The sequence below is a fragment of the Epinephelus moara genome, chromosome 7 (assembly GCF_006386435.1).
Source record: "Epinephelus moara isolate mb chromosome 7, YSFRI_EMoa_1.0, whole genome shotgun sequence".
Classification (NCBI taxonomy): domain Eukaryota; kingdom Metazoa; phylum Chordata; class Actinopteri; order Perciformes; family Serranidae; genus Epinephelus; species Epinephelus moara.
The window spans coordinates 21,964,727-21,980,665 of NC_065512.1; the positions used below are offsets into that span (position 1 = coordinate 21,964,727).

General features: G+C 41.8%; 2 protein-coding genes across 10 annotated transcripts in view; both read left to right on the plus strand.

The window, feature by feature from the left end:
• LOC126392918 (bromodomain adjacent to zinc finger domain protein 2B) overlaps positions 1-4,110 on the plus strand; it is a 62,813-nt gene extending 58,703 nt beyond the window's left edge. For all 9 annotated transcript variants that reach the window (XM_050048659.1, XM_050048662.1, XM_050048664.1 and 6 more), the window contains 4 exons: positions 1,273-1,419; positions 1,580-1,869; positions 2,094-2,237; positions 2,843-4,110. In XM_050048659.1, the coding sequence (XP_049904616.1) occupies positions 1,273-1,419; positions 1,580-1,869; positions 2,094-2,237; positions 2,843-2,990 (729 nt within the window). In that variant the 3' untranslated portion in view covers positions 2,991-4,110. The remainder of the gene's footprint in view (positions 1-1,272; positions 1,420-1,579; positions 1,870-2,093; positions 2,238-2,842) is intronic.
• A 1,448-nt stretch (positions 4,111-5,558) lies between these two features.
• LOC126392640 (WD repeat, SAM and U-box domain-containing protein 1-like) overlaps positions 5,559-15,939 on the plus strand; it is a 29,228-nt gene continuing 18,847 nt past the window's right edge. The window contains exons 1-8 of the mRNA XM_050048130.1: positions 5,559-6,262; positions 9,029-9,216; positions 10,684-10,770; positions 12,396-12,489; positions 13,034-13,067; positions 13,202-13,242; positions 13,619-13,725; positions 14,309-14,338. Of these exons, the coding sequence (XP_049904087.1) occupies positions 5,865-6,262; positions 9,029-9,216; positions 10,684-10,770; positions 12,396-12,489; positions 13,034-13,067; positions 13,202-13,242; positions 13,619-13,725; positions 14,309-14,338 (979 nt within the window). The 5' untranslated portion in view covers positions 5,559-5,864. The remainder of the gene's footprint in view (positions 6,263-9,028; positions 9,217-10,683; positions 10,771-12,395; positions 12,490-13,033; positions 13,068-13,201; positions 13,243-13,618; positions 13,726-14,308; positions 14,339-15,939) is intronic.

A 15,939-nucleotide genomic window follows, 5' to 3' on the forward strand; every position in this document is an offset into this window, starting at 1 on the left:
ACACTCTCTTGGTGTTTCACCTCACTGTATTTGTGTTGTTTGGGTGCTGTGTCTCCTAAAGGCTTGCTGCTTGCAGTCTGGCAACTGGTTGCTATCTTTTTATAGATTCCCCAGCTCACCTGAGCACTGTGGGGGTACACGCCCATAAATATTCTGAACACAGAAAATAAGAAAATACAGGCAGAGGGCAGAGTCTCTGCTGAAAAATATCTCAGCACACACTTCGAGTGAGTTGTAAGTAACAATTGAGAGGGATTAGTTCTGTTCTGAGTCCCTACATTTTTTTTAGAGAAAAACCTGCGTAGTATATCTTTTAAGGCATGGCCTCTTATCCATTTTAAAAGCAAACATAGCCCAATAAATGTGCACAGCTTACATTCCTCAAATTAAGTTTGTTTTCGGCAAAAGGTGAAAAAAGGAAAGGTGTGTTTGCAGCATCAGTTTACAATACATCATTACCAGGCAACAACTATATCAGATAATTAGGGTGTTGTGACTTGTCACTATGTTACAACACTTAACACAGCCTAAAACAATGTACTGAAGCAGCACAAGCCAACCACTTAGTGAAACTGAAAGTTTCACATTCATGTCGTTCATACTCAAACAGAAATAAATATGCCAGATAACATATACATAGAACAAAAAACATTAACATAATAAAATAATGAATGCTTGTTACTTATAGCTGAATATTTAATTTTGTCTTGGCATATAGAGAGACTACTTGCTCCTACTTTGAAATGCAGACCTGACATCATCAGCAGGTGGTCACGTGGTAGCTGAAAATGGTCGAGTGATACAAGAGGATTTTTGTTTGGACTGGCGTTAAGTTTGACTTAAAACACTATGTGTGAGAAATGTTTTTCTGAAGCGTAGAATTGAGATTCTCAAATAAAAACTGGATTTCACAAATGCCTGTTTGAAAGTTATAAATGTTAGGAAGAGATTCACAAATGCTTTTTGTTGATTTGGAAATTAATTTTATGTATTCCCAGATTTTTTTTGTGTGTTATTTATTTGTGTAGATCTGTTTTATGTATTTGCAAAGTATTTTTGTGTGAAAAGTGTTATATATTCACAGATTACTCATTTACACACCGATCGCTGATCCGTTCACAAAGATAATATTGAAACAAATCTATCTTCATAGACAATAGCACAATCAGTATCATTCAGTATGGCTGGCCACACAGAATTGCATAAATCACTAGTTTTCATTGTGATGAATCTCAGTTTGAATTCACAACTACTTCTATCTGGTGTTTCCAGCACTGCCAGCTCTGTCAGAAAGGAGATAACGAAGAACTGCTCTTACTCTGTGATGGCTGTGACAAAGGCTGCCACACTTACTGCCACAAACCCAAGATCACTACAGTACCTGACGGCGACTGGTATTGTCCCACCTGTGTAGCGAAGGTACGGCAGCATGCCCTGAGAGTTTATTCCACCATTAGAGTAGATCTAATCACCAAAATGATAACATATCCGTATCACATGTACACATCCAGTTAATGGACTTGAATATGATATGTTCTGTGTGCCTCTTCACCAGTCTGCTGTGTGTTCTGTCATTCAGGAGAGTGGACAATCCCCCCGGAGTAGGAAGCAACAGAGCCGAACAGCTGGAGGAGGGAAGAAAGGCAGCGAGGTAAAACGAAACAGTAAGCCATCTGTGGTAGGAGAGCTCATCAAAGAGGAGGCTGCCAGCAGCACCAGCGTGCCAAAGAAAGGTACCAAGGAGTTCAAGAAGAGGAAAGGAGACGACAGCCCGCCCAGCGCCCAGGCCAGCCATGACAGCCCTGTCTCATGCGGGAAAAAAGCCAAGACGGCCAAAGACAACAACACAAATGCGCTCGCAATGTGCCGGTACGCATGAACGCATATCCACTGCAGGCACAGCAGCATTTACTCTGTCTTCTCATCGTTAGGAAAAAACAAAAACATCAACAGTGATCTTCATGCAGTCATGAACTTATGACGACGAAAATATCCACTTTATCATACATAATCGAAGTTTCAGAATATGTTTCTCTCACTGGTGAAACTATATTAAACTTCTATTAAATGATATTTTCACTTGCTCCCTCCAGAGTGCTGCTGGCTGAGCTGGAGGCCCATCAGGACGCTTGGCCCTTCCTCACGCCCGTCAACCAGAAAGCCGTCCCTGGTTACAGGAAGGTCATCAAAAAGCCCATGGACTTCTCCACCATCAGAGAAAAGCTCACCAACAACCAGTATGTTTGTGTTGGTTTCTAAAGGCAAATACTATGCAGAGTTTTCCTTAAAAAAAAAGAAACTACTTATAGATTCATACAGAAAGAAAGTCCTCTCAGTTATCACTTACGGCCCACTAAAAGTGTGTGGCGCTTTTCCTGTTAGGGATTGCGGGGGGGCTGGAGCCTATCTCAGCTAACATTAGGCGAGACGAGAGGTACACCCTGGACAGGTCACCAGACTATCACAGGGCTGACACACAGAGACAGACAACCACTCACACTCAAATTCGCCCCTACGGTCAACTTAGAGTCACCAGTTAACCTGCATGTCTTTGGACTGTGGGAGGAAGCTGGAGTACCTGGAGAGAACCCACGCTGACACGGGGAGAACATGCAAACTCCACACTTCTCCTCTCTTGCTGTGAGGTGACAATGCTAATGGCTGCTCCACCGTGCCGCCTGTTTACAAACAACAGCCGACAATTCCTGCATAGCATACCTTTAAGTTGATTTGTGTATGTGTTTCATGTTCATGTACAATAAATACATTTATCATACTTTCCTTTTTTCCGTTTGGATGCTGCATGTAAATAAAAACTAAAAACCTTTTCTAACAATTCCAGGTACTTGAATCTGGAGAGTTTCATCGTAGACGTGAACCTGGTTTTCGATAACTGTGAAAAATTCAACGAAGACGATTCAGAAATCGGACGAGCCGGCCACAGCATGAGGAGATTTTTCGACAAACGATGGACTGAACTGCTGGAGTAAAAACAGAATCAAGTGTGGACTTTGAATGCTCCTCTCTACATATCAGACTTCATCTTTGGTGTCGGAGGCCTTCTCTTCACCCGAGACACTAAATCAATAAAACAAGTTCTAAAAACATTGACGTGCAATGTGAAAGGACAAATTCTCCTGCTGAGAAAACACACTTGTTTGGATTAATCAAAGTGCAATACCGTTTTCTTTATCAGAAAGCACTGACTCACGGACTCAATATTGTATTTGGGAATGGAAGATTTCCACGGTAGATAGGCCTTTGGCTTTTTTATCATCAGTACTTTAGTGTATGTGTGTGTATTTATTTTCTCAAGTATTTATGTTACAGTCAGTCTTTTCTAAGAAAAAGCAAGAAATGGCACACAGCTTTAAAAAAAATGTCAAGATTGTTTTATGGACTATTGAACAAGCCAATCAAAAAAAAAAAATTGTTTACAGCTTTTTGACTATAAGGCGCCAGCAGTGCTTCTGTTCACCTGCGAGTTATTTATGTAAAATACAAGGAGGTATCACTGTCACTATTTACCTATTTCTAACATGTATAGAGTGTACATACAGTACAGTCTTGTTAAAATATTGCTCATGCATAAGGATGATTGTAGCACTTCATATGTCTTATACTGTACTTTGCCTGTGCTGAAAATCCACTCAAAACACTGTGGTCTCCTCAGTATTGTAGTGCCTGACCTCTGACCTCTCAACAGTGTATGGAGGAGTGTGTTTTTCTTTCTATTTTCAGTGTGTGTACTGTATGTGTGTCCTGCACAATATACTGTAGGAAACCCTTACACAAAATGTAGAGCTTCTCCTCTGAAAAGAATTGATGTGGTGCATATAGTGTGTTTCATCTCCCAAGCATTTCCTTCAGCCAGAGTCTTGTCAGACATCCCGCGGACAGACGTGAAACCTGCACTGGGCTTTAATCCAGCCGGGAGTCAGACAGTGTCACGCTCCAGCGGAGGCATCTCCAGACAGCTGAAGTCAGAAGACTTGAAGTAACTGTATTTTATTATGAATATTGTGAAATGAGTAGCAACTTTTGTGGGAATATTATTTTTGAATAGTGGGTGTGTGGCACAGATAAAATAAACCTGTTTTTCAAAAATAACACTTAGGCCCTCACTATCTTCACTTGTTATTCAGAAAAAAATTAATTATTTATCTGTGAAATTAAATGATACAAGATATTACTCTGGTGAAATACAACCCCATTACCTCCTTCAGCTTGTTCACTGTTATATAGTACTTTGTCTCTCCTCACATTTTAGGCTGCTGCTTTTTAATTGTCCATGTTTCAGGGTTGTTCTGTTAATCCATGGTTTCTTGCTATGAACTGATTTAATTGTAGTTTTGGCGCCACTGCTTCTGCTGTTTTACAGATTAAATCCACACAGACTCCGTGAGTTCATGATATCATCAGTGAGATTGACGGTGTTCTGGAATGTGATCCAGACTCTGATTGGCTCCCATCTCTTGGGTCATGGGGGGATGAATTATGGTTCTTTCACACATCCCAACCCCGACAATAATCATCTTGCAATATTTGAATCATTCGACTTATTTGAAACATTTTACATGGTTGATCTTGATTTAACACTTAAGTAAAATGAAATCAAGCGAATGCATTGTTTGATTATATCAAGTACCAGCGGAATGTAACGAAATACATTTACCCAAGTACTGTGCTTAAGCACAAGTTTGGGGTATTTGTACGCCCATATTTTGCTGCTTGATACTTAAGGGAAAAAAGCTCCATCTCGACCAGCTACAACAAAAAAAATGCTGTTTTCACATTGTATGTGTCAATAATAGGCCTAAATATGAAAACTAGAAGGGCACTCAGAGAGCGCAGACTTTAACCAAGGCCAAATGTCTAACAATGTCAACAAAAGTGGAAAAATAGATTTTGTATCTGCCTGAGATGTGGATCTTTCCAAAATTTAACGGGTTCTTTCTTGGCTCGTGTTACTGCCCTCCACCAAGTTTCATGAAAACTGGGCCCGTAGTTTTTCCATAATCCTGCTGAGAAACGGACAAACTGAACTTTAAGAAACTGAACTGAAAATACTAACACACTGAACCAAAATACACAAACAAACTGAAAACAACAACAAACCAAACCGAAAACAAAAACTAAAAACACACATAAACTGAATCAAAAATACAAAGAAATCACACTGAAAACACCAACAAATCTAACCAAAAACAAACCAAAAACACAAATAAACCAAACATAAACAAGCCAAAGCGAAAAAATAAACTGAACCAAAAACACCAACAAACCAAACCTAACCAAAAACACCAACAAACCAAACCAAGAACACTTACAAACCAAAAACACAAACAAACCAAACCGAAACAAAAACACCAACAAACAGCCCTAAACACACAAACAAACCAAACCGAACCGAGGACACAAACAAACCAAATCAAAACCATTTGCAGGTACTGAAAAGAGCAGTTTTGCGTCATGAGTATACTTTTGAATTTATCTAATAATAATTTAGTTATGCCTTCACTTTTGGACTTTTACTGTGGAATATCTTTTTAAATAATGTCATGCAAATATGGTAAAAAATGGACTATGACCACTGTGCAACCAGCTGCGTCACATGACTGATAACAGTTGTGTGAGACAAACAGACTTTGTGCGGGAGGAGGAAGTGCTGTGTGAAGGAGTCTCTGGTGTATTTGAAGGGACCTTTGGACAGACAGCTGTCAGTGTGCGCAGCTTCCCATCAGGTGTGTGTCACCTCTCCACCAACTCTCCTCTTGTCGTTTCACAGGCGGATATTTGAGCATTTTGCGCCACCTTGTGAGTGAACCGCTCCTCCGTCAGAGCCAACACACGTCTGTCACAAGATGGTGTCAATACTTCGCACTCTCCAGCAGCACACAGACGAGGTCAGCTGCTGTGCCTTCTCCTCATCTCTGCTCGCCACCGGCTCCGGTGATAAAACCCTCCGTGTGTACAACACAGCTGACTTCACGGAGCTCCCCTTCTCTCCTCTCTCGGGCCACGGCTACGGGGTTCACTGCTGCTGCTTCAGCTCATGTGGCAGCTACCTGCTCAGCTGCTCCACGGACGGAGCCACCATCGTGTGGAACTCGGAGACAGGTGAGGTGACCGCGGTGCTGCAACACCCGGCCCGCAGCCCGCTCCGAGTGTGCGCCGTGGCGCCAGACTCCTCCCTGGTGCTGGCAGGGGCCTGCGATGGCACCGTGGCCCTCTGGGACCTCCCCTCCAAGACATTACGCAGGTACAATGTGACACAGACGTCAGCTGTTAATGCTGCACATCAGGGGCCAGTTTCCTGATTACCTCCAGCCTTAAAGTGACATTTTAAAGCTCCTGCCTCAAGTATTTCTCCATAAATATTCATGACTGCTGTCTGTAAGCAATTGTCACAGCAAGTCTTGGTTAGTCATTATTTAGAGCTGAACACTCACAAACTTCTTGATTTAGTGCATAAATTGTCAGAAACTGGTGAAAAATGTCATTTATATTTCTCAGAGCCCAAGGTCACAGCTTTAAATTGCTTGTTTTATCTGACCAGAATCACTTTACTACAACATAAATTCATCCAGTCCTCACATGTGAGAATCTGGAACAGGCATGTTTGGTAATGAAGAAAAAATAGGGAGTGCCGCACGGGGTCAAGGCTCTGTGTAGTTGTAAAAAAAAAAAATCAGGTGTGCTTCAAGGATGGGGCAAAGAGTCACTTAAAGATAAAAGGCACTCTGACTAATAGTTAAAAATTCTTTATTAATACATGAATAACCAACAAGTTTTGACTACAGACCCTGATGAAGACTCTAATCAAAACTCATCGGTTATTCATGTATCAATAAAGGATTTTTAACTGAACTCAAATTTATTTATAAAGCACATTTGAAAACAACTCACGCTGTACAAAAGGAATGCAATGCTAAAAACATATACATGAGAGGCAACACAAGGCACATTTCAGGGAGAACCACATCATGGGGACTCAAACGCTAATGATTAAAAGTAGGTATTGATTGGGAGGAGGATGCTGTCCCACAGTTTGGAGGCAGACACAGCAAAGGCATGATCACCCCTGAGCTTAAGTTTGGAGCGTGGGACAGCGGACCTTGGCGTAGAATAGTTAACTACAGTTAGAGTGCCTGGATGCACTTTTGGACCGCCTGCCTTTACAATGGACTTTTACACTGAGTGAGCTGGTCAGTCGTCGTTTTTTATTAGCATGTTTGGTACTTTTGATTGAAAAAATTCATCAAATAGCTGTTGGATCACTCTCGACTGACAGTCTCTCTGGACACTTGAGCAAACAATCCCATAACTTGAGCTTGAAAATTAATTCTTGAACTTGGGAATCTGACAAACAAAAATTCTAATCTGACTCATTTTAAGGCCTTCATCAGCAAATGAAGTCATCCTACACCAGCCTGATTCGTGCATTGAAATATTCTGATTGATGCACTGAATGATTATTTCAACACAGCCCACTTCAAACCAGTCAGAGGAGCACAGATAAAAACACAAAGAACGAAACTTTGGCAGATCATTTTGTGTTCATTTGGAGCTTGTGATTGGAGCTCTTTTGGTTCACCTTCACTATGTTCCACAGGTTCTCTTAGCTTTTTAAGTCTAATGAATAAAACAGCTCTGTAACATGTCACAATCATATACACACAAGTATAACAGCCATTACAAACGTACCTTTGGGATTTCTGTCTGAATCAATTCTTGTTCTTAAACTCAGTAGGTGTGGCTTATGAACGAGTTAACTTAGAGAGAGTTGGGGCGTCGGTGGCTTAGTGGTGGAGTGGGCGCCCCATGTGCAGGGCTGTTGCCGCGGCGGTCCGGGTTCGGCTCCGGCCTGTGGCCCTTTGCTGCATGTCACTCCCCTTCTCTCTCCCCCTTTCACACTTAAAAAAAAAAAAAAAAAAAAAAAAACTTAGAGAGAGTTAACCTGGCTCTCAGTGTGTGTTCGGGCTAGTGAATACCTCTTTGGCTCAGTGGGTGCACTTTTTGCTACTGGGTAAGCTCGCTACACGTAAGTCTGTTGCTGAGTAGCAGATCTCACTCGTTCTTTGGCTCGGGGAGTGCATGCTGAACAAGAGTCTGTAGCAGTGACTCTCGGAAGTTAACCTGGTTCTTATGCGCAACACTAGGCATGCACCATAGAGAAGCAGGATTTTGGATTCACTCCAACTTGGGAATTGAGTTAACTCATTCCACTTTATTGTAAGAGTCATTCAAAAAGGATAATTTGTTTGAAAATCTCACCTCACTATTTGGAACTCTTTTGTCAAGAAGCTGGCCTTCAAGGTTTAGGGGCATCTATTGGCAGAAATTGTATATAATATTCATAACTAGTTTCTAATCACTTGAAAATAAGAATTGTTGTGTTTTCGGTACCTTTGAATTAACCGTTCCTATATACAGGGTGGATCTGCTCCCACAGAGTAGCCCAGAACGGACAAATCAAACATGGTCTCTTTCAGGCCATTTGCATTTTCGCGTCATCCCCTGTAGTTCTCCTGTATGCTTGGCAAGTTTCAGTTTGGCAATATCACCACTAGAGGCCACTAAATCCTACACACTGGACCTTTAAAATATCTGTAACTCCATTTGGCTCTTCTCAGACCTTTTGTGGGTTAGTCCTACATTGGTCCTCCTCCTGAATTAACTGAACCAACTTCCTAAAGACAGAATAGTGTTACTTCATTTCGTGGTACATTAAGGCAGGTTAACAATAGAGGGACACATGGGACTAATGAAGAACCAGCTAGACAAGCACTTATTGACAAGAACAGATAAAATATGGTAACAAGGCGGTCTTTATCTGAGGATCACAGCTTTGCCAAGCCCCCTCAGGGCTGCTGTGTTTCCCTAATTAAACCTCATCCAAATTAGTTTTGATGAGCTAAATTTTAATTCAAGCCCTGCTCCTTGTTTATTTCACACCCTTTCTGCTAAACTTTGCTGTTTATAAGGAGTCCAACTCAATTTGTGACTCTAACATTGTCTGTTCCAGATGCAGTGCAGTGAGCGAGGCCAGTGTCGTGGCCTGCTGCTTCTCTCCCTGTGGCCAGATGTTTGTGACCGGCTGCACCGGCGGAGACCTCAAACTGTGGGATACGGACATCAACCTGCTGCACGCTGAGAAGGACGCCCACGACTTGGGAGTCACCTGCTGCAGCTTTGCACCGCAGATTAAAGTTGGTGAGTGTTTAAAGGGTCAGTTTAATCAAATTTACAATTGTGTATTCGTCAATCAATTGTGGTGTCTACACATGCAGATAGTTTGTTGATGTTTTCATAGTTTATTTAAAGGTATACCGTGCAAGTAACAGATTCTGTCTCGTTTGGTGTTTTCGCCTCACTATATTTTTATTTTTTCGGCGCTGTGTCTCTTGGATGCCTGCAGCTTGTGGTCGCTACCTTTTTTATAAAGTCCTGACCTTACCTGTGGGGGTACACGCTCATGAACGTCCCAAACACAGAAAATAAAAAGAAAACAAGAAACCACAGGCAGAGGGCAGAGTCTCTGCCGAGAAATACACCGCCACACACTGAGGGTGGGTCATAAGTGATTTATCAAGCAAAAAAAAAGCCAAACATTTGCTTTTTTTGTCATGTCAGTGAAGATTCTCAGTCATCCAGGGCATGCTAATCATAAGTACTATATCGTAGGCAACTACTGTACTTGGGGTTTCTTGAAGATGTTTTGGCCATCTTGTGTGTCGACACCATTCATCACCCACCTACAATGCAGTCTTGGGATCCCTTCCCAGACGACTTAACACCCATTCTCACCTGGACCCATCTAACCCTAACAGCACACTTGTGACCTTAACGACTCTGTAAGGGTTCACATCCACACAGAGTTTAAAGCCTGTGACTCCGCACCACTCCTTTAAAATTGAATCTTGAAGCTTTTTGGATGAGAGGCGAAAAGTCTTCAAGAAACTCAAGCAAGTCCAGTTGCCTGCGATATAGCACCTATGACTGCTTTTTGTCCTGTTGTTAGTCACTGTAAACTGAATATCTTTAGGTTTTGGACCATTGAGCAGACAAAACAAGCAATTTGAGCTTGAGATTTAAGCATCAGCATGAGCTCTATGAAACTGATTATTTTGTTTTCCATTGTTTTCACTTTTATAGACCAGATGGTATTGATTAATCATAAAAATAGTCTGCAGAATTATAGGCTGATAACAAAGTAGTTTTAGTATCTCGGAACAGAGCAGGATCCTGATTAGTCTTCAATATTTCTTTAGTAGGGAAAATTCCACTTCAGTTATGATTTTATGTGAAATAATCCTTTATTTCGTAACAGGAAAAAAAAACGTTTGAAGTAATAGCTAATTTAAGTTTTGGCTCTTCCTCCCTAATTCATAAAACTGAAATCCTTCACAGTTAGCAGTAACATAAAAGCAACCTGTTGCATTTTATCCTTTAATCAAAATGGCATGTACAATGTTTTGTTTGTTCTTTGCCACATTTGGGGAATAAAAAGAATAACTCCAAACACTATATTTACGCCACATACAGGGTAAAAGATGCTCGCCATGTGTTGTTACCCTTCACAAACAGCCCATCAGATGATATTTGTCTTCTTCTGTTATTAAAGTCATCCGAGCATGAACATTCAGAGAGAGGGAATGTGGCTGTTTTTCTGTTCTGCAGATGGCTGCTGTGTGGAGTTTCGACTGGCCTCCTGCGGACAGGACAGCCAGCTGCAAATACGGATTGTCTCCCAGCGTGAAGGAGCAGGTAGGCTGACCCTCTCTGCCTCTGAAATCTCTTTCCTTCCATCTCCCATGAGAGAGAGAGACGGAACCTGCTGACTGCTTTAACCTTGAAATCGCTCTGCAGAATAGAGGAATTTTATTAGTGTGTGGAATAAATCAGCTGCAGACTGACTCATTAATAATGGATCACTTTAAGACATTCTGCTGAAATACAGCAGCTGCAGAGGACAGTGTGTGAATGTGTGTGTGCGTGTGTGTTGAGAAGAGTTGGAGAAGGAAATCAGGTGCATACAGTATATCCACTGTGACATTTATATCTTGTACGACCGACGGCAGAACAAGAACATTTCGTGTATGTTCACAGGTTGTGTAACCAGCCTGCAGACTGTATTTCTGTTAGTCTTTGAACACGCCATGTTGTTAGTTCCTAAGATGTGTTGCCATGGTAACGGGTGTTTCTGGGGAGGATGCGTTGTGTCCCGCGTGGTGACCCGCTGCGGTCCTTGGGGATTTTTCATCTCCGCGCAGCTTGTAGAAAGCCGCAGAACAATGTCTATCCTCGTTCCATTTCTTTAAAATGTATTTTTCCCATACTGTGGAGGAGCTTTGGACGAGCACGCCTCCCTGAAACGTGCATTTATCTTGTCTTTGCGAGAGGAGTGCATGCTTGAACCTTTCCTCCACTGTTTTATGAGAAAGAGACTCAAGTGCTGATGATTCAGGGAAGCAAGGGGCCAATTTTGAAGCAGGGATTGCCGTCTATATGGAACATTCCTCTTGTCCCGGCTTACTTTGTATTAGCAGCCCCATATTTTTATGGCTCCATATCCAGAGGAAATGGTCTTATTCCAGCTCTGAGGGTCAAATCTTCCATGTTGTCAGTTGTGCAGCCTTTTTCTTTCGGCCAGCAGCATAAGTCTCACATCACATTTAATTTATTTTCTCAAGTGTTCAGTTATATTTTGGCAGGTTTAATAATGTGTTTTTGTTTTTTTTCCTTAACTGAGAATTACAAGTGTTTCACATAGCATCATGAATATGCATGCAAATAACAAATTAGCTTCCCACGGAGCCTGAAAACAGCATTTTTACTCTAATGGAGAAGAGGGAGGTTTAATTTAATACATGTGTATTTACAGGCTGATAATTTAAATGCTGCCACAGACCAATTGGTTCTGGCACAGAGGATTATTGCGCCATGAATTATTACTCTGCGCTCAGAAGTGTCTTTGTGTCTTAAGCTGTGGATGTCTCAGGTTTATTGCCAAAAAAATAAAATCTTTTGTTTCCAAGCAGCTGTCAGCAGGTGGCACAGCTGCAAGCCAGCGAGAGGGAAGAGAGTTATTGACAAAAAGTTCTCAGTACAGTACAGGGGGAGTGTGATGCACTTTGAAGTGTGTGTGTGTGAGTGTGTGTGTGTGTGTGTGTGTGTGTGTGTGCGTGCCAGTGCCAGTGCCAGTGCCAGTTTCAGACACTGAATTTTAAGTCTTTTTGTCAATGTATGGACAAATTGCAGGAGGTCGATAGCTTAACAGACACAACTCAACTTGAACTCTAACCTTGCCTGCGTGCGTGTGTGTGTGTGTGTGTGTGTGTGTTTGTGTGTGTGTGTGTGGGTGTGCGTATGTGTGTGTGTTGACCCCTCAGCCTATGCCATGAAGCTGCTTCACACTCTCACCAGTCAGTCAGCTCCAGTTCTGTCTTGTGCCTTCTCCCCTGATGGAGAGCTGGTCGTCTCAGGGTAAGACACTCACACACACAGGCACACACACACACACACACACACACATACACACACCGATCACTTCTTGTCTTCACATGTGTGAGGAACACTAATAAACACCTCCTGTGTTGCCGACTAAATATTGACTTTCGTGCCTGTCAGGCGTATGTTTTGTAATGTCATTTGTTTTATTATGTGCTGTGAAATCTTTTGCTCATTTGGAACAAATTAAGTTTAAATTAATCCCACCTCCATGTTTAAATTTTTCCTTCTTTTCTGTGCTGTAAACAGCAGATGCCACTGCTGAGCACTGCTCCTGCTGTTCCCTCAGTCGGCCACAGGAGGAGTGTATTTTGTTGTGTTTGAGCTTCTGTTTGCAGCCCTCTGCAGTTTCTGTCTTTAATTCAAACACACTGAGGGTTCATGTGTGATCTGTTTGCACTGAAACGTTTAAATAATGTGTGTGTTTTTATTTGAATTCCATTTTTTATGTGATTATTTTTCTATCATGCATGCATACATGCAGATTCTGCAAATAAAGTTGACTCTATTTATTCAACAGTTCGGTGGATAAAAGTGTTGCAGTATACGATGCGGTAAGTAAAGCACAAAATACAGTGTTGTTTTGTTTGGCTTTGCTGCTTCAGTTAACTACTTTCCAAACAATAAATCCCAGCAGCTGTAAACACGAGATGCCAAACATTCCTGTTCTGTCTGTGTTTGTTTACAGAACCTGGGAACCCTGCTGCACACGCTGAAACATCACGACAGGTAAATGACCCGACCCTGCTCCCGCTAGCCTCTCTGCAGCTACCAGACAAACGGCAAAAACAGGAGTCCAAGTGTTTCACATCAAAAAACGCTTGATTTTAGCTTGATTAGTTTTTCCCAGAAGCACTGGGTGCAGTGATGCAATAGTATATTCTCCAGCGCTGCTTTCCAGACAGTCATTGAAGTGGCACCGCAGGTAGGCACCAGCAGAGCCCTTTGAAGTGCATGAAAGGATTTAAGATACTGTACGATCTAAGACTGGATTTTTTTAAGGGTAGAGGGAACCTGACTTTTAAAGCCGATCTCTTCCTGTGCCAATTTTAGTCTGTCATACACACCCTTCACATATTGCTGTTCCTCTTCCTCCTCCCTGCAGGTACGTGACTGCTGTTGCTCTGTCTCCCACCATGCCATGGATTGCAACCGGCTCCATGGACAGAACCGTGAACGTGTGGAGAATGGGAGATGGAGTCGGCACAACTGGTAAATATTTAACAGAGAATTGTTTAGGTTGGCGCCCACAAACGCACAATCACTCCTCCTTTCTTTCTTTTTTTTTTTTTTATAAAGAGATGGTTAGCAGCGGTTCAAAGCCCACGAGCCATTTGGAACGCCAAAGCCTCCCAAAGGAGTGTTTTGGGAGATATCCAGCAGGAGAAGCTCCTATTACATGTGTATTGCTGTCTGGCTGCGCTGTCTAGAGAAGGAATTGTGATTGATGTTTATTGGTGCAGCGGGGCAAACTACCACTGAGCCTCAGAGAGCTGTTGTTATGGAAGTGAATCCTCCTTTAAAAAAAGTTCCAGCCCAACATGAAAGACAACATTTGGAATACTAAATGAAAAGGTGCAATCGTTAGACATCTGGAGGCCTTGAAGCTTCATCAGGGCAGCTCCCCATCTGCCATTAGTCAGGTTGATGTTGACAAAGCAAATTCCATCTCAATGAAGATCTGCCCTTTTTATGCCTCTACCTCTTTCTTTCTTTATATCTCCCCTTTCCTTTAATCTTAGTTCTTTCTTTCGTTTCACATATTAAACTTATTCCCTTTTATGTTTTTCTGCAGCAGCTGAATCAAGGCAGACGTCGTGCCAAGGTAAATGAATGCATCACTCTGTTTTTCCCTTAGAAAACTTCAGTTATTCGCAGTACTTTTGGAGCTAAAAACACTGCTGTTTTATTGTATTATGTTCTTTATGTGTGTGTGGTTCGGATATCAGAGTCTAGTACAGGTGTTTAGATCATTGTTCTGAAAACATCTTTGCCTTTGAGCTATTGTTGTAGCACTCTGTTTTGTCTTTTTGTAGAGGATGAAAGCTTTTCTTGTGATTTGTCATGTGTTTATACTGTATATCGTGTCGTGCGAACCCAAAGAAACCCAAAGCAGGTGTTCTGGTGAAGCTAATGGGGATCCAAAAACAAAAAGAAGACAAGAAATAGCAAGTGTCTGTCTTTAAAGGATAAGGCTGGCATCATTCAATATTTCTCTTAATGCCAGCAAATCCCATAAAAAGACAAACAACAGTGTGTTGGTTCGTCTCTCGACACTTTACCAAGCCCATTCGTCCCCGCTCATTTGTTAAAAATGGGTCATAAATATGTGGTTTCATTTTCAAAAAAGCCTCAGTAATTTCTTAAAACATATGGGCACAGTATTCTTTAGCCATGCTGGCACTGTGACTCTGGATTGCCATGAAATGTGGTGCTGACACTCTCATCCCCCTCAGGCTTTAGAGAATAATATGTTTGTTTACTGTATGACTAAATTCTTTCTATCAGCCACAGCTGTACTGAGTTTGGTGCTAATTAGCAAAAGTTAGCGTACTTATCAAAGATGGCAGCAAACAATATGTCTGCCAAATATGAACTTGTTGCATTGTCACTAAGAGCATGTTAGCGTAGATTTATTTTACATCACCATTTAACAAGGGAACTTAATATGCTTTATATAAGATGTTAAAGTGCATTAAAGGGGCAGTTCACCCCCAAATCAAAAATACATATTTTTCCTCTTACCTGTAGTGCTATTTATCAGTCTAGATTGTTTTGGTGTGAGTTGCCGAGTGTTGGAGATATCCGCCGTAGAGATGTCTGCCTTCTCTTGAATATAATGGAACTAGATGGCACTCAGCTTGTGGTGCTCAAAACACCACACAGCAATGTCTCTGTCCAGAAATCATGAGCCAGTTAATCAAGATAATCCACTGACCTTGTTGTGCGCAGTTTCTTGTGGGAACTATTTTCTTTATACTGAATTACAACACCAACCATATCGTCTTGTAGAAGGAAGCATGCATCTACTCATGGATGAGAACATTGTGCTCATGATAGTGCAAGATGCAGACCAGTGGCTCCATTCTGAATGGTATGCAAGTGACTCATAAGCGTGTCAAATTTGTAGAAAACACTTTATTTTGTAGTACAGAGAATTTTTGGCACAGAGGTTTTATTTTGAAGTGCTGTTTCCTCCTGTCGAGTGAGTGACTAATGGACAGCTACTTGACAGAGACGGCAAAAATAGCTAGGCTGACCAAACGTCCTCTTTTGCCCGGACATGTCCACTTTTCACGTCCCGTCCGGGGCGTCTGGGTTTTTTTTATAAACTGATGATAATGTCCGGTTTTCCGTGTGTTTGTGTGTGTGTGTGTTAGAGTGCGGCACGGGCCGCATATTTCTGTCCGAACCCGAACCGAGCCC